Below are 23,638 nucleotides of genomic sequence, written 5' to 3'. Positions count from 1 at the left end.
GATCTGCTGCACGACACAAGTTTGCTTTCAGCTCCAAACTCTTATTACAAACGTGAAGTTTGTGTGAGTGAAACTTCACACCGTGGCTGCTGGCGCTCTCCGTCCTCCTCCTCTTCAGCCCTCAGCGGCGCACTGAGACGCTTCTAATCCTCTTTTGATGAACTCGGTTAATCGACTTCCAGCTGCGCATCTGGCAAAGTTCACTGAGCAGCACACGACCCTGTCCACGCCCCCGAAGCACGCAAGGCCCCCCACTCCATAAATTCTCCCATCAATGCTGAGAAACGTGAAGGGTCCCGGTGAGGCTCAGCGGCTGTGGCCGTTTGGTGAAGGAGGAGACAAGAGGAGGAGAAGAGGAAGAAGTAGACAGTAGGACAAGGAGAAAGGGGAGAGCGGAGGAGGAGCAGAGATGCCTCCGCGTAAAAGCCTCTTCGCTCCCTTCGTGTCCGTGGACTCTGAGTGCGGTCCCGGTCCCGCGGCCTCGGCTCTCCATGCGGATCTCCACGCGCTGCTGCAGCGGAGCCTCGCACCGGACCGCTCCGGGGACTACCGGGACCCCCCGCGCGCCATCGTGGAGCTCCGGCTTGGTCCCGCCGGGGGCGCGCTGCATTACCTGCCGCCGGACACGAGCGCTCTAGAGCGCGCACAGAGACGCCGGCGTCTAGCGGCCAATGCCCGCGAGCGGCGCAGGATGCTCGGACTGAACGTGGCCTTTGACCGGCTCCGCAGCGTTATTCCCAACACGGACAGCGACCGGAAGCTGTCCAAGTCCGAGACCCTGCAGATGGCGCAGATCTACATCTCCACCCTCAGCGAGCTGCTGCAGCAGGGCGCGGGCGGAGCACGCAGCCCGGGCACCGACAAAGCGCCGGCGGCCGGGGATCTGCCTCGGCCCGAGAGGCACTTCCACACGGCCAGGAGCAGCGGCGGAGGCCCGGGGTGCCCCGAGGAGGACGTGCAGGGGGGACGTGAATATCTGTGATTCTTTCAGCGTCAGACATTAAAGGACCAAAACGTGTTTCACGTGTTCGAGGACTCAGACACCGAGGACGACAGAAAGAAAAACTCTGTGCCAGAATTACTCAAAGTATCAATTTTTATTATTTTAAAATTATGTACAGGTAACCAAAGACATCGGTCTGCAAATTGGTACAAAGATCAAGTTTTCCTGCAGGCGGCTCGTTAAGAAGCTCTCTGTCTGTCCAAAAACAACAACACGGCTGGGAGAAAAAGGCTTAGAAAAAAGAAAAAATAGAATCAGATTCAGAAAAGTAGAGTCTACGGTCTAAATTTAAATTTAACCCCGGCCCACCCACGACCCTCCCCAAACTGCCCCCTCCGTCCCAAACTCCCTCCATCGCTCCCCTCCTACATGAGGAGGTCCAATCTATTTACAGGAAACTATGTACAAAAAGCTCTTCCATTCATTCTTCCAGACGTCTGTGAATAAAGCTCTTGTAAACTTTTCATAAAGGAGTGTGAAGTTTTAACGTGTGTGTGTGTGTGTGCGCGCTGATGTCCACAGACAAACAAATACAAAACCACATGAACAATGACACAATCTTTAAAGGTCAATTCAATGTCATTTTTTTTCCAGCTCTAAAGATGAAATCAAACAGCAGCAGGAGCTCACGGCGCTGATGACAAACGCCACAGAGCACAAAGGAACAGACGTGACAACTTTCAACGTTAGCTTGCTCAGACGATGCTCTCTCTCTCTTAAACTGGACCTTTAAAAAATCTGTTTTCGAGAAAAGAAATTCAAAGGCGAATCTTTAGCTTAAAGCAGGAACGAAGGAAACCAAGCTAGCGTCAACCACTGCAGGTCCTCTAGCATCCACTTGAGGCTCCAAAAGCGAGTGGGTCCCCACACACTCGCATTAAAATGCGACAGATTTACAGCAGTAATTAACACGCGCAGCCTGCTGGAATTTAAAAACCTGTTTTGGCCTCTATGGACAGCGTCTGTGTCCTTTATCTCACAGCAGTGACCTTTAGTGCCACGGGTTTGCGTTTCAGCGTTGATGAGCGACTGTGGGGACCTGAGCGTGGCTGCAGACAAAGAGCCAACACTAAAACGATGCTCACGGCCATCTTTCTTCTTTTCTTTCTTATTCAGGTTTCCTTTATAACAAGCTTATTAGCTGGAGGTCATTAAAGGGTTAATAAAGCAACTGAAGGGACGCCTCAGTTTGAGGCGCCCAGTGAGAGTTAGACCAAGGCTGTATGGTTTTAATGGAGTGGGCGGGGCTTATCCGAGACATCTTTCAATGAAATTATTGGAAAAAACAGTGTTTCTATTGTGTGAAAGACTCACATGTTCCCCTGGAGTTTCGCTCTTTTGAGAGTCTCCAAACTGACGAAATGTGACACTAAACTTAAATAACTTTTTTTTTAGCTTTTTAACAACAATGAGGCTGGAAACCTTTTCAAACTAACTCATATCTATTTATTCTATTAATAAAGCCTTTAGTTACAACGCTGCACTTGAAGGAAGGAGGAACAGAAATGACTCGTTTAAGGCTCCAGACTTCCCTTTCCCCCATCAGGGAACATCTCTGGAACTTCAGCTGCACTGACGGTGCACAGAGGACAGGAAAGGCCGGGGCGGGTTAAAGCTACAAGTGCAATGGCTGACGTGTAATGAGTGGCTGTTTGTACTGTAAGCGCTGCTGGAGTTTTGACTTCTTCACAGGTGCGCCATCTGAAAAGGCTTCAAAGATGAAAACCACAGAAGGTCCAACGGAAAAGCACGGGGCCGATTTCTATCATTTACAAATTCCCAATCCAACCTCAGCATCGCTGAAATGTACGTTAGAGAGTGATGCACTCTTGGAAAGTCCAAACACAGGATTTGGAGTTAAACTGCGGGTTTGAGGATCTTGAGCTCCAGCTACAGTGTTTCCTCCTAAAAACACCTGAGCAGGAGGGACAAACAATCGACCTCCTCTGTGAAAACCCCTCTGCTGGCGGCCCAGTTCAAAAGCAACGAGCCTGGCCTTCACCTGTCAGACTGGGGGGGCTTACTCGGCCGTCTTTACTGTAACTGAAGTCTCCACCATGAGCGGCGAGCTCAAAGGCCTGGCGGTAATTGAAAGGAGCAGGAGGAGGACCGGTTCTGGCCCAGAGGGCTCGGGAACCCGCTGAGACACGAAGCTTTTGATGTTGAGCGAGAGCGCGATCGATCGTTTGAAAGGGAAAAACTTTCTGCTTTTTGGAAGCAGAGGTTGTCCAAAGTTTCTAAAACCCCCAAAAGCTTTGAGAGTCAGGTGTGAAGTCGGCACAAAGGCGCCGCCACGAAACGAGGTGTCATACAAAGGCAAGCAGTCCCACCTCGACTTCACCGCGGGTCAGGCTTCCCACCCTCCGCCCACAAATGATCAATACGCGTGGTTTCTCAGTGCTAAAGCACCTCCTTCAAACAGAGCCAAGAGGTTACAGCAGCAAAGAGGAGAAGAAGAACACAGCGTGAGAGAAATGAGGCGGCCTGTGAGGAGCTGGGGTCGACGTTTTCAAAGTAAAAGCCATCTCTTCTTTTTAAAGAGCTCAGCTTGTTTGTTTGGCAGTTATCAGCTCCAAAAGGCCGCGAGGCTTTGATGGCGGGCTGGGGGGGGGGGGGGGGGGGGGGGGGGGCAGCTTCACTCCAATCTGCCATTGCTCAATACGAAAAGGGGTTTTCACGAGGGAGGGGCTGAGAAGGTGAGGAGACGCTTTGAAATGGAATTTATCAGAGAAGAAGAAAAACATCGCTCTGAGCAACTTTTTTAAACTGAGGAAAAAGGAAGAAATAACAACCAAATACTGACTTGGATTCTTCAGAAAAACAAAAGCATGTGATCTCTGCTGCAGCTTCAAAGGGTTTATCCTTTAAAGTCACAGAGGAAACGAGCTGTTTCCAGCGCTGCCGAGGTGAAGCTCCTTTAAAAGGAGGAAGAGGACGACGTCCCGTTAGTTTACTCCAGCGGTCGACTCTGAGGTGGTGGTGATGGTGGTAACGATGATGAAGGAGATGGTTGTGTTGCATGTGTCTTTTTGTGTGAGTACGTATTTGAGACAGACTTCTCTCTAGCAGTGCTCCAGATAGTCAATGACCCGGGAGATGGACTTCTGTCCTGTGGTGCCGACGTCACACTGCAGAGAGGAAGCAGGGGTCAGAACACACACACACACACCTGGAAAATTAGACGTGCAGATCGTTTCTTTCTCACCATTTCAACAAACTCACTGCTGGTTTTTTATTTAAATCACAGATTTTACTCTTGAATAAACTTGTCTGATAATCGTCGTTGAATAATGAGCATTTTCTCTCATTAGTCTGCGTCTGACAGACGTCGGGCGGAGAGCAGCACAGGGCAGATGAAGGATTACGTCGAACACTAATCAGAATATATCAGTTTGATATTGTGGAACGAGTTTCAGTGTTGCGTTAGTCTGGACTTACAGCAGCCTCACGTCCACCTTTGTGAAACAGCGACTACGTTTTGCAGTCAGCAACAGCTGTGATAGTTCTGCTTGGAGGTAATGATGATGTATAAACTAGAGATGGCACGATACCACTTTTTTATGTTCGATACCGATATCATAAATTTGGATATCTGCCGATACCGATATGAATCCGATATAGTGTTTTTTAATCAACAAAACTGTTTTTTAAATATCTTGCTGCATTTTGTATAAGTTCATACTCAAGTTTAAAACAACAACTACACTAAAGCTATTCTGTTATACCTGTATGCAAAAAAAATATTTCATAGTTCAGCAATACTGATCAATCTAATAAACTTAAACCTACACCATCCTCCCTATTCTGGTATTTTAAAGAGTACTTAGCGTAAATATTAAGCAACCTAACTAATAGGGTTCCAACTCCCAGCAACAACAAAAATAAATAAATAAAAAAATAGGGAACCACCCCTCACGCTCCACCTCATGATGCTTAATCGACGTAATCAACCTTAATTTGATGCAGTGTGAAAAAAAATGCACAGAAATCAATTATTTTTCAAGAAATATTAAATAGATTCAACATCTTTCTTCAACAAAATTGCAGACTGCACAGATGGTACCTTCCCAAAGGAAAAAGTACTATAGCTTACTAGGGTATATTAGACTTAATAGTCACTATATACAGTAATTGACTTCTATTCCTTTTACATCAAATTAAAACTTTGGGTGTCAGATAATTATTTATTAAAAGCTCGACATTTTAAATGAGAATAAGAAAGAAAAGTATGTCTTTGTGCCCCCTTTTCCCTGTTAATGCCCTATCGGCCCCCCTGGCTAAACTTTGCTAGATCCGCCCCTGCACAGTTACCAGCGTCAGCTGTAGAAAAAGATCCTGGAGTAGAAAGTAATATTAAATACATTCTAACAACAGCTGATCAAGCTTAAACGTGCTGCTGTTGTTCAGCCGCTGGTTTCCTCTTTCTGGTGCAAAGTGGGCCAAAAACAAACAAGAGAGCCGATCAGCTGATCATTGATCAGTTTCATGATTGAAGTAGCAGCCGGAGAGCGAGAGGCAGTCGCTCGTTAAGCTTAACGCAGGAATGCTTTACAAACATTCAGAGATGGACTTACACACTTGCTTTACTTCTCTCGGGATAACTTTGTCGGAGATGAAATGCCGGGTTGCTAGCGAAGCTCCACATGCTATCCAGACCACCACAGGTCCGGCATGCCACAGCCGCTCTATCACGTGATGCATACTGCTCCGACGTGCTAACGTTCTGAGGCGAGTTACGGCGTGTTGCAAGTTTTGTGAGGTGCTTTCGTGATATTTAATGGATCGGATTACTTTTTTTTTCTTTCTCCGATATCTGATCCAGTAATTTAGGTCAGTATCGGACCGACACGATACGTAATATCGGATCGGTCCATCTCTAGTATAAACACATTATGTTGAACAAGCAAATGCTGGAATTGTAGCTAATGTGTCCATTAATGTAACGCATAACAGCCAGTATGCTGTCAGAGTAAATGTACGCCGTTTTTATTGCCTTCACAGTGAAAACAAGCGTAGATGTAGCTTCATTCATAAAAACAAAGCCAGTTCCGAAGTGCCTAAAAACCTGCATTCTATCTGATGACCACCAGATGGCGATAACTGTGGTTGCAAGTCGACTTGTGGTCCTAAAGCATCCTATGGGAAAACGGCTCCCCGTCTAAGCCTCAGTACACAATTTCCTGCTTTCGTAAATCTTGGTCATGCCACGTTTCAACAAAGCCAGTGGTGCTTGCTCATTGGCTAATGGCTTGTGATTGACAAGTCTTTAGCCAATGAGCAAGTGATTTCAGGATGAGACCCACCCCTCCTTGTCACATCCAGTTTTTTGTGACAAGATGGCTTCAGAATAGTTGGCGTCAGCGTAGCGACGTCCCTCCTTTATACCGTGTTTTTTCGCAGCTCTGATGCGTTTCTACAAACTCGCTCGGTTCTGAAATCTTCCCCCCTTCATGTATTTGGGTAAAACGACCCGCGCTTCCGGGTTTATGTGTCCAACATGAGCAGGATATACGGTGATTTGATAAACTAGCTTATAAAAAAGGCCAGGGGTCAAAATTTCAACATTTTTGTTTCTTATCTGCTTCAGCAACATTTCTTTATGTAAAACGATGATCATCTCCACAAGAAGTTTTAAGCTTTAATTTAAAAAAAATACATAAATGATCCCCAAACATATTCAGAGTACGTTTGGATCCGAGTCATCAGGACTTTTCTCTCCGTGCTCACTAGAACAGAACTAAACACATTACAGGGATTCTTTTATTGAAGCTGTGACTCACAGTGAGGTTCATGAAGTTGAGGAACTTTTTCAGCATTTCTGTCATGATGGAGAAATCTCCTTTAGGCAGGTTCTCTCTCACAGTAGTCACATTCATCTGCAGGACAGTCAAAAGAAATCAATCACACACACGAAGATGAATCAGACAAATTCAAACGAGCTCTGAAGCCTCAGAACAACAAGTGCTGCTGTGAACTGTACGCCTCAGTGTGTCATGAGGCTGCATTTATGTGTTTTTGAGGGTAAATGTGTTTCTACTGTGTTTAAAATGCAGGTGAAAACTTTGAGAAACTGCCTACAGACACACAAATCTGTCAGAGTCGCATTATGGGGACATAAAGCACATACCCAGCATGCAATTCATTCATGTTTTGATGTTAGTCTCCAGGAAATAAATGAGTCAGGGTGACGTCTTCTCAACTTACAGATACACAACTGTGTGTGTGTGTGTGTGTGTGTGTGTGTGTGTGTGTGTGTGTCAGACTCACCGGGCTCCCCTGGCATAGGCAGCCCAGCAGCAGTGCCGTGTAGGAGGCCACAATACTGTCCTCCATGTGCTTCCCTGCATGCTGCAGAGCTGGGACAGAAACGAGGATCATGTCTCACTTTTTGCTGCTCGATGGTAACGATCGTCAGGAGTGATCAAAGCCACACTCTGGTTGTACCTTTGTTTAGGTCCAGCTCCTCGTCCTCCTCGTCCTCCTTCTTCTTCTTGCCTTCGTCCTGTTTGTCGGAGTCGTTGTCGTTGGCGACCCACTGGATCTCGCCGCCCGTCTCCTGCCACTGGCCGCTCTGGTCCGAAGCAGCTTTCGGCGCCTCCTTTATGAGGTCGTCGGTCTGGGCCTCGGCCAGGACGGCGGCCCGCTCCCGCTGCAGGAACAGCTGAGGGCGACAGAGAACATCAGAACCAACGCCAAGCGATTTATAGGCTGTATATACACGATCATCATTTTGTGTTCAATAAGATTTGAAGCTAGCCAAAGTTTCCCAATAACTTCCTCTCAGATTTCGATACCATCTGATTGTTTTTACAGCAGAGGGGTCGCCCCCTGCTGGACAGAATAAAAGAGCAGGTTTATGCACTTTTCAAATGCAGAAACTACATCCATGAAAACAGTTCACAGATGGTTTCCTGACAGGCAGTGACTGATATTTAGGACCGACTTAATGGAGCTCATGGGAAACGCTGAGTAAGACGGCAGAAGAGAACAAAACGCAGACGAGACAAACTCAACTCAGAGGATCACGCAAGCATTAATTTTCATGCTAAAACATAAAAGTGAGCTTGAAATATTCCTCACAGCTGCTGCTGGAGACATTAATCATGATTGTGCTCCATTAATCAAAGACGCAGTGAGGGAATGATCAGCCTTTTCTTTTAATGCTGTGAATCGTCTGAACACCAGGAGACAAATTCAATTCAGTCTGATCTTAACTGTTTTAGAGGGAAGCAGAAAACTAAACTCTACACCTGACAGATGACACCAAAACTACCCACGACGAGACGTCGCTCATACAAAGGTTTATTTTCTCCTTCCAAACTGAGAAGGGTCCACACTGAGCACCGAGATGAATCTGAATGAAGGTCGGCATGTGAGAAAGAATTTAAAAGCATCCAGTATTATTTTAGAGCCTATTCTGGGAGGGAAATTTCCCCTTTTCTGGTGAAATAAACCAACTGAAGTGACAGAGAGTGCAGCAGATCCACATTCGCTCCTCTCTGAGCTGCAGAAAGTTTTAATACAAACGAAAACTTTTAAAAAAATAACCGGATTTACAAAAACAAAACATTTTGATAGTTTGTTCCTAAAATATGGACATTTATGTTTGTAAAGTGGCGACTTCACTTCAGTACTCTGATGTCGAACCTCTGCTCCTGAGGAAGATACTGAGGGACTTTGAGAACACAGTTCAGAGCCATCACTATCAAATCCTCCTGCTCTCCCGTCTTCGTGCTGCCCCACTCTGCAGACCGAGTTTCACACACGTTTATCGTACTCTTCTTTGGGTTTTTCCATCCACTCCTGAGTTTGTACCTGTACAAGAGCAGCGATGGCGCTCAGCGGGCCCGTGCTGGCGATGTCCTGGTGCTGAGGGTTGAGCAGGACGGTGGAGTCGCAGGGACCCTGGCCCCCTTCCATCTCCATCTCCATAAGGCAGTACCTGTTCCTGGCACTGTACTCCACCAGGTTGATGAGCAAACCCAGACCCTGAACGCAGCAAACACACAGTGGCACTCATGGGTCAGTCATTTTAACTCTGTTTTCACTGCTGTCAACATTAATACCACTTTAAGTCTAATTTTAACCCAAACCTGTAATGGAAACGGTCACATCACTCATGTTTAATACGCACCAGTACTCTGATGTCGAACCTCTGCTCCTGAGGAAGATACTGAGGGACTTTGAGAACACAGTTCAGAGCCGTCACTATCAAATCCTCCTGCTCTCCCGTCTTCGTGCTGCCCCACTCTGCAGACCGAGTTTCACACACGTTTATCCATCAGATTAATAATGTTTAAGTGTTTCAATAAGCCGCAGTAAAGTGTGTTTGGAGTGTTTTGGTGCACTAACCGTTGTCATGTGTCAGGTTGAGCAGGACTCCTATGATGGCCCTCATGCAGTCCTCCACCGCTTTCCCCACCGCGGCTCTGTCGGACTTCACCTCCCTGCTGTAACGCTGGATCATCTCCTCACACCTGCTCAGCGCCCTGACAGACAAAGAGAGGCCCGGTAACTTCACAGAACTAGGCTCAATATTTCTTCCAAATAATTACTGACCTTACTTACCAAGTGCTAAACACATAACTGAAAGGGCTGCACACTGATAACTCTGAACAAATGTCCCATAAACCTTTGTGTTACCAAGAAATTCAAGCTAAAATGAGCCGGTCCATGCGGGTTCACCTGGTCCTCCTTTTCATTTACAGTCACTTGATCGTCATCAGTGCAAACTGCGCTCACATCCAGATGTCTGAACATGACTCGCCTCCTTCCTTTTCTACTCCATCATAAAACAGAGCAGCATTCACACACACTCACTCTTTCTTGAGGACGGCTGCAACCGCAGAGGGGCAAGGCAGGGCAGCAGCCTGATGTAAATAACCAAATTAAATCTAATGACAGTGGTGACTGAAAACAGAGCAGAAACCAGAGTCTGAACATCAGGACACAACGAGAGGAAGGAGAAAAAAAAATGGCAGGTGGTGTGTCACAGGAAACTGATTGTGGGGTACAGAGAAGGGAAAAGAGGAGAAATGACTTAGACATGAATGTAAAAATGAGGCAGAAATACTTGGTCCACCTTTGGAAAATTAACGTGGAAACTTGCAAATGCTAAAAACTGCAGTTCCTCAAATGTCCACTCGGGGCCGGCTCCATGAGTGAGTCAGTCCCCACAGACTGCAGTGTTCAAATATCCAACTGTACAGCAGGAATGAACATGTTCACAGCCTGATACAGAAATACGGTTCAGTCCTCTCAATCGACCCCTTTCTGAAAATCAAGACATTTAAACTGTTTTAAGGCTTAAAGTTTGCATTATTAGGTGCGCGACTCATTGTACTGACACGGATGGCCGTCAGTGAACTGCACCTCTGCACCGTGCTTGTGCTACTGTAGCCTTTTAGAGCATTTTAATGCAATTGTCTGTCAAATAATAAGACCTGCTGTGCAGTTAATTTTGCTCAAAGACCATCCGAGAAACCTGAGCTCCAGGTTATCTGTGTGATGAACAACACTGTTTGTGTTGTTTGATAGCTCAGCTAAGTGCCTCTGGGTGGAAAACCCAACATGATTGTGACCAAAATACTAACACTGAGACAAAAAGGGTCAAAGATGTGACTGTATGGTGGCTACATCCATCTGTTAAAACACGCTACAGACGGCCCTGTTAGCAGGTTTGCTCCGACACAGAGTTTATGCCGAGTGTCCCTCCTGCCTTAAATCTCCCATTTATGGGGCGTGGAACCGACACCAGGACTGAACGAGCTCATCGCATTCATCGTCTCGCTGCAGCTCAGAGGTGCTTCATCAGAGTTCAACAGTTCCAGATTTGCTAAGTCTGGCCTTAAGCTGGGCTTTCACTCTTCTGGTTCACTTACAGGGAAATACAGTCAAGACAACAAGTGCAGGCAAAAATAAAACAAGGAGCATCATTAACTTCCTTTATATGATAATTCTATCAGCAATGAGTCCGGGTCAGGAGGGTGCAGCACACAGCTGGGTGCTCTGTGACAGGCTTCATATTCACAACTTTTACATTTCGCTCTGCTTAATTTAACAGAGTGATGCGTTTGTGTCCAGATGCAGACGAGGCTCGTCAATAAGCAAAAGGACGGGTGTGTGTGTGTGTGTGTGTGTGTGTGTGTGTGTGTGTGTGTGTGTGTGTGAGAGAGAGAGAGAGAGAGAGATGGGGTTGTTACGGGGCTTATTAAATTAATCCTGCAGACAGCTGAAAGTCTCAAAGCAGCTCAGGGTCGAGTTTGGTTTGAAACAATGAGGGCAGCGTGTGCGGGAACCAGGAGGAGTCAGGAGGAAGAGGAGGAAAACAGGAGTGAGTGATGAAGAGTAAACACTGTTGGAGTGTGTGAGAGTAACTTCACAGTTTCAGCTGCGTGTGTGAGAGAGAGAGCTTAGATGGCGGTGCTCGCTCTCCCACTCACCCCGCAGTTTCTGGGGTTAATCGAGTTAGCGCAGCGGACAGCTGAAGGCTCAGACTGAGGCCTGTGTCACCCGCCTGAGGGAACAGCAGCTCTTTGTCGAGCCATTCGACCTTCATCCTCATCATCCTCGACCCCCACCCTCACTGCAGACCTTCTGCAGAGGGCAAAGGTCCGGTCACACAAAGGACGCAAGAAGGTAAATTAACTCAGCGCAGCGCGACAGATGCTGGAGTTTGACTTGATGAACAGTGAGTACAGAGATTGGTGCATCATTCTGCAGCTGAGAGGAGCTTCAGTTTACCGACGGAGGGACCCGAGGCTGGGCTGACGTCAGGTGCTCACTTGACCGGTTCATGTTTACGTAGTTGGATCAGCTGGGCCTCGCTGTGCCGCGCATGTTCTCCAGGTGACTGCGTTAAGCCCCTCCCACAGGCCAAAGATTCAGGTGAGATTAAATGGTGCAACACGGCCAGAGGTGTGAATGTGAGAACGGGTGAATGCGACTTGCTGGATAAAGTGGTCATAAAGACCAGAAAAGCACTTTGTGCCAGTCGTACATGTAAAACCTGGAAAGCTGGTGGAAAATCAGACGTCACAGGACAGAAATGTGATGAATCCACAAATGATTAGAGGGAAGATTTTAACTGTTTATTCTTCAATACAAAACAGAGCATTTCACTGCTGTAGACAGCAGCGCTGACACAGCCAGCTGTAAAATTTCCTCAAACTTAGAGTTTGAGGAAGCTCACTAATAAGTTCTCTTTGTTTATTTAGTATGAATTATAATTAAATTCAACCAATGTATAAAATAAACCGTAAACGCACAAAATCTGGTCTGTCTGTATGAATCAGAACACCTCGACGACTAAAACACACTAAAGAATGAACAGAGACCAAAGCGGAGACTCTGCTGACAGCAGGGGTCAGGGTCGAAAGGTCACCGCTATGACTGACAGGATGTCACAACCAGGAAATGAAGCAACAAAAAGATGATGGCGATGACACACACAGGATATACAGGGAGTGCAGAATTATTAGGCAAATGAGTATTTTGTCCACATCATCCTCTTCATGCATGTTGTCTTACTCCAAGCTGTATAGGCTCGAAAGCCTACTACCAATTAAGCATATTAGGTGATGTGCATCTCTGTAATGAGAAGGGGTGTGGTCTAATGACATCAACACCCTATATCAGGTGTGCATAATTATTAGGCAACATCCTTTCCTTTGGCAAAATGGGTCAAAAGAAGGACTTGACAGGCTCAGAAAAGTCAAAAATAGTGAGATATCTTGCAGAGGGATGCAGCAGTCTCAAAATTGCAAAGCTTCTGAAGCGTGATCATCGAACAATCAAGCGTTTCATTCAAAATAGTCAACAGGGTCGCAAGAAGCGTGTGGAAAAACCAAGGCGCAAAATAACTGCCCATGAACTGAGAAAAGTCAAGCGTGCAGCTGCCAAGATGCCACTTGCCACCAGTTTGGCCATATTTCAGAGCTGCAACATCACTGGAGTGCCCAAAAGCACAAGGTGTGCAATACTCAGAGACATGGCCAAGGTAAGAAAGGCTGAAAGACGACCACCACTGAACAAGACACACAAGCTGAAACGTCAAGACTGGGCCAAGAAATATCTCAAGACTGGTTTTTCTAAGGTTTTATGGACTGATGAAATGAGAGTGAGTCTTGATGGGCCAGATGGATGGGCCCGTGGCTGGATTGGTAAAGGGCAGAGAGCTCCAGTCCCACTCAGACGCCAGCAAGGTGGAGGTGGAGTACTGGTTTGGGCTGGTATCATCAAAGATGAGCTTGTGGGGCCTTTTCAGGTTGAGGATGGAGTCAAGCTCAACTCCCAGTCCTACTGCCAGTTTCTGGAAGACACCTTCTTCAAGCAGTGGTACAGGAAGAAGTCTGCATCCTTCAAGAAAAACATGATTTTCATGCAGGACAATGCTCCATCACACGCGTCCAAGTACTCCACAGCGTGGCTGCAAGAAAGGGTATAAAAGAAGAAAAACTAATGACATGGCCTCCTTGTTCACCTGATCTGAACCCCATTGAGAACCTGTGGTCCATCATCAAATGTGAGATTTACAAGGAGGGAAAACAGTACACCTCTCTGAACAGTGTCTGGGAGGCTGTGGTTGCTGCTGCACGCAATGTTGATGGTGAACAGATCAAAACACTGACAGAATCCATGGATGGCAGGCTTTTGAGTGTCCTTGCAAAGAAAGGTGGCTATATTGGTCGCTGATTTGTTTTTGTTTTGTTTTTGAATGTCAGAAATGTATATTTGTGAATGTGGAGATGTTATATTGGTTTCACTGGTAAAAATAAATAATTGAAATGGGTATATATTTGTTTTTTTGTTAAGTTGCCTAATAATTCTGCACAGTAATAGTCACCTGCACACACAGATATCCCCCTAAAATAGCTCAAACTAAAAACAAACTAAAAACTACTTCCAAAAACATTCAGCTTTGATATTAATGAGTTTTTTGGGTTCATTGAGAACATGGTTGTTGTTCAATAATAACATTATTCCTCAAAAATACAACTTGCCTAATAATTCTGCACTCCCTGTACAGCAGCTGAGGTAATCTGGGCTCAATGTGACCGGGTTTAAAGATTCTGCTGTTACATCACCACATTTACTGATTTTCACAATAACAGTGGAGAGCTTGCGTCCATCTCTGCTCAGAAACCCGACTGGAACGGCACAAAAAGATGATAAAAGAGGAAAAGGCAACAAAACAGCGAGTACAAAGTAGAAGTTTTCAGCAGACGTGCCACCTGATAAAAACTGCTGAATCTAAGCACACAGAGCCGAGCGGCTCCACACGAACACATCAGGGGTGAGGAGCGTGTGTAATCACTCACTTTGCAGAAGAGATGATGAGCAGCGAGTCCTTGTAGGCGATCAGGTAGCTCTGGTTCTCGGGGTTGTGGACGGTCACCTATGAGTGCAAACACACAGTCAGCAGGAGAGCACCAATGAACTCGCTATTTTTACCCTGGCTCTCTGCTCCAGTGTGAGGACGCTTCTCCAAACAGAATACGTTTGAAACACCATCATCACGTTCAAGCCAACTGTCAAATTGAGTGATGGTTTTGATTTTCAAACATCAAAACAGGTGTTAAACCTTTTCTGAACAAACATGTCGGGAAACGTGACGACGAGCAGAAGCTGACAGAAGCTTCAACGTGACTGAGCGGGTGGGACCCAGACCTCCACGTCAAATCAAACTGCCCCAGCTGTACGATCAAAGAGGTCAGCAAATAGCTCATTGATGGTTCAAAAGAACCAGTAGTTTTATGCTAGCTAGGAAGAACCTAACTCTTCATCAGTATCATCTTAAGCCTCTTTTCCACAAGTACCTACTCAGCTTGGCTTGACTTGGTTTTTAGCGTTGCTCATTAGGTGGTAAAGCCTGGTTTTGGTGCCTGCTCAGGTGGGGCTCCAAGCAAGCTGAGAATGCAATAAACAGACAGCAAACTGCTGATTGGCCAGGGAGTGACATCACTAGATGAGTCATGAGAGCGGCGACTCCGCACGAATCAAACCCCCAAACAACGAGGGAAATGACCGCACACAAACCAGTGCCATGGTCCAGCACTGATTTAGCATCACCTCGGCGTCCTCCATTGCCGTGACGGTACGGGGCTTTTGGTCTGCGTTGCTATAACAACAGCACCCTATTTAAGTGGTACTCAGTCGTAACAGAAAACTACCAGAGGCGAGTGGAGCCGAGCAGAGCAGGTGCTCGTGGAAAGGAGGCATTTCTGTTGTTTGGATGTTTTTGGCCAGACCAAACTTTTTGGTGCTTTCTGGCTCAGCTGTAAAGAAATAAATAAATAAACACTACAGATTTAACGTAGTCGTACTATGTGATCGGGAGGGGCACAGGGTGTAAACAGCATTTGTGCAGCGATGCCACTTTGCCACACTCAGGGAGCTGAGAGGTTGTAGTCGGTGGTCTGCTTGTCACGGTCGTCACTGGTACAAAACATTTGAGTAAGTGGACGTCAGCAGGCCCAAAGATAATTGTAAAACTTTAATAAGGTTTCCTCACAGTTCATTTCCCCCTCCCATAATTTAATTTGTCTTTGTGTAGAACAACAAACATGTCTCCCAGCGAAGGAAGCATGTCGGCTCAAACTTCCTCGCCTGTTCGCACCAGCCGAGTTTAACTGAACGCTTCTTTTCACTTTGATACTTTATATTCTCTGTTTTTGGCATCAAAGTAATAATGTGTGTGTATATCTGTTTTTTTATTTCCAATTACATTTTGCTCTGAGCCTCGCAGGCTTATAAAAAAGAACACAAGTGGACTTTAAAAACAAAACCCTGTCACGTCTTTTCTTATTTTGATTTGGCACTTACACTCTCCAGCACGCGTAAACACCGCTCAGCCCCCCACAAAGACGACACCAGCTTCTCCTTATCGTCCTCTTGGTTCAAGTTATCCACACATTCCTTCACTGTGGGCAGAGAAACCAAAACAAGGACACGAGGTGAGAAATGAAACGCTTGACAGTTTTCCTCTTTCTGCTGGACTTCTGTGTAATGGTCGACCTTTGTCTACTATGTGGTCCAGTCCTCCCAGCAGCCGCAGCTCCTCTTTGAACCAGTCACCTGCTCGTTTCGAAGTCAGAGACAGCAACGTCTCCATGGCCAAATGACCCGTCTGTAGGGAGAAGGAGGAGGAGTCAGGAGCTTAAATCTAAACTCTCAAGCATCACTTCACACGTTTAACACGTTGGAGTTATTCTGTGCACCGTGGGCAGCTTCCTGTGGTTGTAGAAGTTGAATTTTGTGTTTTTCTGGCTCAGCTCTAACAGATCTGTGAGAAACATCCTGACACATGTGGGAGTCTGTGAGTCACCCCGACTGGAGCAGTTGAAATAATCGCTCAAAGCTTTTTCCGCCCTCAAAATAAACCCCCTCTGAACACGTGTAATGTTAACGTCGCCACCGCGTGCGTTTGTGTACCGTGATGTTCTGCAGGTCCAGGTGCTTGTTGTGCACCGTGTCGCACAGCTTCCTGATCTTCTCCTTTATTTTGGCGATCTCCTTGGCACTGAAATGGACCGTGGAGTCCGCCCCATTCCCGCCCCCCTGGTCCTGGTCCAGTTCGAGCAGGCGGAGCATCAGGTCCAGGCAGGACCGGTCCAGATCCATGTTGAGCCGGTCTCTGCTCAGGATGTACATGAGAGAGGCTGTACACAGAGCCAAGTTCTGCAGAGGAGACAGAAAAAGAAACTTTAAATTATTTACTGTTGTTCTCAAACTTCCTTCAGCTCTCTCAGAGGTCGCCTTCTTTGGTTTTTTTGAACATTTGTTTCCAGATTACAGACACTGGATTTCAGCGTATTTACTCACTAACCTGACCCAGAATCAGTTCTCACCAAATTATTTGTTCATTCTGTTAAACAACAAATTCTGAATTTTGGATGTAAAACAACAAATAACAAAAGTGAACAGCACTGAGTCGGGGCTCAGTGCTCAGCTGCTGATCCTCACCGGGTGCTGTGGGGCATCGTTGAGCGTTTTGAAGACCTGAGCCACCTTCCCTCTGGCCCTGAGGTGCATCCTGAAGCTGGGCATGGCGCAGCGTGTAGCCAGGCTGATCACACTAAAGACACAACACAGAACATCAACACACAAAATGAGTGTTTGTAAGTGTGAAAACGAGGTTTAAATGTTGAAAATGTAACGCTCTGCCTCCTTCATTAGCGCCCCGATGCTCATCCCAAATTTCAAACACTTTATATCCCACTTCCCAAATCTGAACTCCGATACGTGTTAGACACTGCAAGGCAACCTCCACAGCTGGTTTCATCTCATTTGTATTGTTGTTATAACCAGAAAGTGAGTGTACGAGGGGTGTAAATATCACCTGTAATCACTGGCTGCTGGACTGTTGTTGGTAAATATGGGAAAATTTTAACTTCCCATGGAACGTGGAGACTCTCACCTAAGGCATCGCGTGTTGAGAGGCTGTCCGCTCTTCAAACCAGTAGCTAGGTATTCAAAGTCATCGGTGAACTCCTGGTTTTCCCCGAACTCCACCACGTCGTTGAAATGCTTCACGTGTTGGACGACTGTGTACAGCTGCAAAGCACAATGAGAGACATGTTGATGTTTCTGGTGTTTCTTCAGCGTGATGTGCAACGAGCTCAAGGAGAACATTTTCTGTGCACCTCTTTATGTTCTTTGTGACACTTGAGTGCAGTGACGGTGTCCTGGTATGGATCTGTAGGGACAGTGACACACTTTGTGACCTTTGGAGGAGGGGGCGGAGCCTTGAACACACCATCGTCCTTCTGAGAGTTAGAGGGCTCCTTACTGGAGCCTCCAGCTGAGGCTGAGGCCTGGAGACGGAGCAAGGTTGACATGAGTAAGCTGCAGCTGCTTTGTTTTTGATGCAGGCTGAAATCGAATGTTTGGTCTGAAAGCGAGACTTACGGGAGTCGTCTGTGATCGCGCGAAGAAAGGCGGAAGGGGCTCTTCTTCGCTCTCCAATGTCCAGTGCCTGGCGTTGTACACCGCTTTGGTGGGAGACTGAAAAACAAACAAACATATAAAAACATAAACATCGCAGAAGCTGGAAACAGACATGCAGTTCCTCAAATGGCCACTTGAGGCTTCAGCGTGCACTGTGCTGTGGGTGCTTTTTACAGCAGTATTAATGAAATACCTGACAAACAACGAGCCCTGCTGTGTCGTGGGATGCTACTGAGCACACAAATATGTGTGTGTTTGCACAGCACCAGCAAAAGGATGCACTTGTACAAATCTAACACCGTAGTTAAAGTCAAGGCTTCAAAACCGGAGCCAACAAACCAAACAAAACTAAAGTGTGAGAAGATTACACTGAATAATTCAACTGTTACTAAAGCAAAGCATCTCAAATTCAGGAGAGTTTGGTGGATAACAGACAGAAACCAAGACGCTCGAATCCAGACATGTTCTGAACCAAAGTGTTTAATGTGAGAACCCACAGCAGAGGATTTTTAGGGCAATATGGTACAGGGTCAATATTTATTTTAAATGAGAACAAAAACTAAGCAGCCGTTGTGAACTCCGCTCCATTTATCTGGAACCTGTTATAACTGGTATGACATGCATTTCTGCACACGTGCAGTCGACGTGCCATTCTCAGGGGGGGGGGGGAAGAAGAAAACTGACTTAATTTATATTTTTTAAACCTTTTCTGACTCCTGACTTTCTCCAAATTTCTAAAAATATTAAATTCAATATTTCAAGTTCTGTATTTTTACTGTGTCACCAGACAGAAGCCTTTGCTGTTCACCGTGGACCAACTGTTCTTTTGTATCTTTATGATTTTTTAAAAGAACTTTTGGAATAAAAATCAATAAATAAAATCGACTTGAAACAATCGAGGAGAGCAGATAAATAAAAGAGAACATAGTGGATAGAAACTGATGCTCAGGGTGAAGCAGAAACGGAGGAGGGGAAGCGCATTAAACTGAGCAGAGTTTGCCAGCGTTGATCAAACAGCAGGACACACACACGCACACACACTTAAAAAACAAACACACACACCCTCCCACGCCACCGTCCACCCTCATCCTTGGCTCATCTCCTGTCCTCTTTGTATATTTTTGCCAAACCTGTGGTTGGTGGTTGCCGGGGCATTCATAATGAAAAACAAAAGAGGACGAGCGGAGAGAGTTGGCTGAGGAGAAGAGCGGTGAGGAGGTGGGGCGGGAGGGGATTTCTGCACCGCGGGGTTAATAAGCAGAGACAAAGGGGAGTTTGGGGATGAGCTTTGCTGTGCTGGAACATCAACACACCAAATTAAAGCCTGCGACAGTAATCTGAATGACACAGGCAGACACCCAGCCCACCCGCCCCGCCCACCTGCTGCTAAGAAGTATGGGACAGATGAGAGGGGGGTGAACGTGCCGTGTCTCTGCTATGGGCCAGATTAAAAATATTAGAAAAAACAAAAACACGCTGTTTTTGGCATTGCGGGTGTGCATTAGGAGCAAACTACAACTTCACTGCCAAACCTCGTGAATTAGTTATCCCGACTTCACCGGAGGGGTCAGAATGGCAGGAAAACCATGATCAGAATATGAAACTAGTGTAGTGTGGGGAGCATATTTGGTTCGGACAGCTCTCTGATTCTGGCTTTCCCACCAGGGCCCAGTGCCAGAGTGAACATGGAACTGAGAAAGCGAAGAGCAAAGGGCCAACAGTTTGGAGACATTTCATGCATGCCTACAGATTTTCTCTGATAAACTTTTCTCTCCCCGTCAGCTTCTCCCTCTCATTATGCTCGGTTACCACTGATTGGTAAGCTTTCGCTGCACTGGCGCCAACGTAACACGTTGATGTTAACTTGATGAACATCGTTTCATTTCTCCCGTCTGTCCGCTCCTCTCTGCGTGTTTGGGCCGTAAATAACACTCAGTCTGCAGTAAAGACTCCCCAAACATCAGGACTGCAATCACAAAAAAACTTTGCCGTGGCGACGTCATCGTGACTGTGTCCATCGGCAGGACGGGTGATTACTCATTCCTGTCATCCTTCTCTGAAGCTCACTGCTTAGAGCACACGCACAGTTGGTGCTTTGCCACCTGCACAGCAGCAGACTCACGGAGGCGGAAAGTAAAATCAAATCCTATGTGAAGCGGATACCAGCGCCGTGTGACCGAACCATGGAAGTTAAGGCAGCGATGCCGCGTGTTACTTTGTGTTAAAGAGCAGGCACGCTCCAGTTATGCTGTTGTGTGCTTGTTTCACCCCCAGCACCCATCCTGTGTGTGTGTGTGGTAATTTTGTAGATTTTATACAAGAGTCTTTATGGTACAGCAGTGGAATGAACGACATTAGGACAGTGGAGAGGGTCACTGTTATGGATGTAATAACCGCTCGTCCCTTAAAAACATTCCCCAAACAAAGCCAGCGCCATCTCCTAAATATGGATGAGCCTGTCCAAGTGTTGTCATTATGGTAACATCTAATATCTCCCAGAGTCCTCAGCTCAATAACCTAACAACGCCCAGGCTCATCTGATGGCACAGACGTACAGTTTACTGTAATCAAAGCAGAGTTCTGACGACTCCACCGTAGGCCGCTCACTTCCGAGGGTTATTATTTTTATAATGAGCTGCACTCCTCTCTCGCTCTCGATCACGTTAATGGGAGATGGAGCGAGATCTGGGCTGTACTGCGGCCCGGGGGAGGGGGTAATACAGGGAGGTAAATAGTATGATGAAGCGGTCAAGACAAAGCGATGGAGACAGAAATTCAACTGAGAGGGAGGAAAGTTATTTTAGGAGTCAGAGCATGAAACTGGAGAAGAAGAGAGGATGAGAGAGTACATTAAGTGCGTTATTATGCTCCTATGGGCACCGTGTCTTCTAATGCCATTACTGCTTGTCTGTAACAGGGAGGAAATTAACTTCATACTTTGGCACTTCAAAAGTTCTCTGCAGGTGCACAGATTCAAAAGCTATCTCATACCCAGGACAGGCTTCAGACTATCAGAGCAAACCAATCAGGTCATTTCAAAGCGTGCAACTAGACTGCAGTGCAATAAATACGTTTGTGCAGAAGACACGAGGAGCAAAATGAGCAAAGCATTTCCCCTTTCTAAAGCAAAGCCTGTATATAAAAGAAGGCTGCTGGAAGTGCTGTGGATTCTGAAGAATTTCAGTTTTAAAGTGTCTTGTGATTCGGTGTGAAGTTAGTATGTTTCCCACCTCCAAAGTTCCTTTTTCATGTCATACAACCTGTATGTATCGGAGATCTATGAGGTATGACTGTAAAGTTTACATATAATTAGTAGGGTTGGGCAATATGTACAAATTTGCCAACCCGCAATCGTCAGTCCAACAATCGCCGATGGACGATATATTCGCGCATGTGCAGACTTTTTGATGGGCGGAGCAATGTAATCACGCGCAGACTGATTTGTGCGTTTACAACACAGAAGTCGTCCAAACATAGACGAACTAATCCCCCCCCAAAAACCGCTGTCAGCGCTAACGTGGTTTAAACGCGGTCATCACGATTACAATTTTTAACGCTCTCGACCCATCTTGAGCGCAGAATTAACAAAATTAGGACAAACTGCCAAAATGCGTTGACAAGAGACATTTCAGGGATTTTGACTCCAGATGGGTTAATTGTTAATCGCTTTAGTCGTGATGACGGCGCATTAACGCTGACAGCGCTAAAAATAATAATAATAATAATAAAGTCACCAATTTGGGATTTCTTAGGTTTACGTCTTTTATTTGGTTTAAAGCCAAAGGATGTAACCAAAGCTGTGTGCCGCTCGTGCAGATGTATGGTGCGAGCAAAGTACTCAAACACTACTAACTTGCATGAGCATGCACGTGCTATGCTAGGCTATCACCAGCTTCTACAGCTCCATCAACAAGCACTTGGGCGCACGCTGAGGTGGGGGCATTTGCTCGCAGATGAAAGAGGGTGCTGTTAAAACAGCGCTATTATTTTTTTTTCTGTTGACTGCTTTTATTAGCGCCATCATTATTAGCAAACTCACTCATGGGCAACCAGATAAATAAATCCCCCTTGTAAAAAGTAGTCGTTATATTCGTCCAATCGTCCAACCCTAATAATTAGAAAGGAGGCCATGAAAACTCAAAAAGCTAAAACACAGGTAGCTATCACTGAAAGCAGTCATGCCTCTATAGGAAAAATTAAACAGGTGAGCAATAAGAAGAACACCATGGAGTCTTTGCCTGCTGCAAAATTCAACCGTAACTTTTAGAGGGAGCCTCAAGTGGACATTAGAGGAACTGCAGATTTTTTTCTTAACTTGAGGGTTTGTTGACAGTATAAGAGACATCGAACATTCAACGAATCCTGAGCTGAAAGCAAGTCTCCAGCTGCAAAGATGGGATGGAAGAACAACTTCCAGGTGGAAAACCCCTGCCACTGAAATGAAAGTTAATTTAGATAATGCCTCACATAGATCATTTTGGCATGGGACCCACCTGACATGCTGAAAGAGCATATGAGGTTGCATGAGGCAAATATGAGGCTAATTAGGCAGATAAGATCAGCTGCGATCAACACATCTTTCTTTTTAATCGAGTTTCAGGATTTCAGCTACAACTTTAATTCCTTTATTGGCTCTGCTGAGTCTGCTCACAGTGCTGCAGCGGTCCTTTGCCTTACACAACCTTATAATAAGATGACTCCAATGCATTTGCAGCATGTTAAAGTGAGGGGAAAACAATACTGGATCAGCAGATTCCCAAAGATAGGGCACTAAAAGGACAATCAGCGGAGCAAAAGCAGCCTGCGGTATTAACTCCAGAGGCAGAAACTCTGGTACAAATTACCACATTCCAACAAATCCTGACACGCTGCCGCAAAACTAATTTGGATGCAGAAATCAGTCTTACTAATTAAAACGATAATCACGCGTCACCTTTTCAAACAAAGTTAAAACGCCTGCAAACTAAAGAGAACACAATTAACACGCGGCTGTAATAGAGAGGCGTCGCAGAGCTCATTAGGACAAACTCGGAAAAGTACGGAAGCGGCAGAGAGGCCTGATTAAAAACACTCCTACAGTTTAATGCAAGTAAGTCCAATTAATCTCTCACTTCAAGTTTTTCACCTGATGAGAGGACAGGAGATAAACACCGCCTCAGGTATGAGACGCTGGCAACTCATTTACAGTAATATTAAGATGTGCACTTCCACCGCTGCGGCTCGCTAGCATCGACCCGTCTTCGCTATGAAACGGGGACCCGGCTCTTATGAGATCAATAGTCTGATTTGCAGACGGGGAGGTAGAGGCCATTAGCAGGCAGATAAATAAAAGACTAGGAGTCAAGAAATGTTCAGAAACAACTCTGTCTGTCCCTCATCGATGCACTGATAAACCTCAGCTCTGCCCGCCCCCGCACGCACACGCACACACACACACACACACAGTACTGAGTCATACAGGACGTGGGTGGACAGTCTCGTCCCCACAGGTACATTGAGATCTCTTTCTGTAACAAGTCCTGGTTTTACATTTAGAGATGAGGATGTTTCTCTGAAGAGGTTCATATGGATTAACGAGCTTCTTGATGAAACTCCTTTGTGTTTGGTTTCAGCTGATTTTCATCCGCTCATTCTGTCTGAATTCTTGTTTTATGAAGATGTTCATTGATTGGTTTTACGGGCTCTTCA

General features: G+C 46.0%; 2 protein-coding genes across 3 annotated transcripts in view; one reads left to right on the top strand and one right to left on the bottom strand.

Annotated features, from left to right (window-relative positions):
• Window positions 1-303: 303 nt before the first annotated feature.
• atoh1c (atonal bHLH transcription factor 1c) lies at window positions 304-1,257 on the top strand. Its single transcript, XM_085285491.1, has one exon. The coding sequence runs from the start codon at window positions 410-412 to the stop codon at window positions 980-982; it is 573 nt and encodes a 190-aa protein (XP_085141617.1). The 5' UTR covers window positions 304-409; the 3' UTR covers window positions 983-1,257.
• Window positions 1,258-3,612: 2,355 nt separating this feature from the next.
• LOC146569159 (wings apart-like protein homolog) overlaps window positions 3,613-23,638 on the bottom strand; it is a 35,166-nt gene continuing 15,140 nt past the window's right edge. For both annotated transcript variants that reach the window (XM_085285489.1, XM_085285490.1), the window contains 15 exons: window positions 17,912-18,007; window positions 17,647-17,817; window positions 17,421-17,557; window positions 16,967-17,078; window positions 16,436-16,681; window positions 16,019-16,130; window positions 15,827-15,924; window positions 14,323-14,399; window positions 9,356-9,492; window positions 9,138-9,253; window positions 8,819-8,992; window positions 7,448-7,664; window positions 7,271-7,359; window positions 6,784-6,879; window positions 3,613-4,131 (listed from right to left, as the gene is read on the bottom strand). In XM_085285489.1, coding sequence (XP_085141615.1) covers window positions 4,066-4,131; window positions 6,784-6,879; window positions 7,271-7,359; window positions 7,448-7,664; window positions 8,819-8,992; window positions 9,138-9,253; window positions 9,356-9,492; window positions 14,323-14,399; window positions 15,827-15,924; window positions 16,019-16,130; window positions 16,436-16,681; window positions 16,967-17,078; window positions 17,421-17,557; window positions 17,647-17,817; window positions 17,912-18,007 — 1,944 coding nt within the window. In that variant the 3' untranslated portion in view covers window positions 3,613-4,065. The remainder of the gene's footprint in view (window positions 4,132-6,783; window positions 6,880-7,270; window positions 7,360-7,447; window positions 7,665-8,818; window positions 8,993-9,137; window positions 9,254-9,355; window positions 9,493-14,322; window positions 14,400-15,826; window positions 15,925-16,018; window positions 16,131-16,435; window positions 16,682-16,966; window positions 17,079-17,420; window positions 17,558-17,646; window positions 17,818-17,911; window positions 18,008-23,638) is intronic.

Source organism: Mchenga conophoros, linkage group LG8, assembly GCF_057382185.1.
Source record: "Mchenga conophoros isolate Kocher_MC1m ecotype Shallow Benthic linkage group LG8, M_conophoros_male_GT1.1, whole genome shotgun sequence".
NCBI lineage: Eukaryota > Metazoa > Chordata > Actinopteri > Cichliformes > Cichlidae > Mchenga > Mchenga conophoros.
This window is presented reverse-complemented; position numbering and strand designations above follow the sequence as displayed.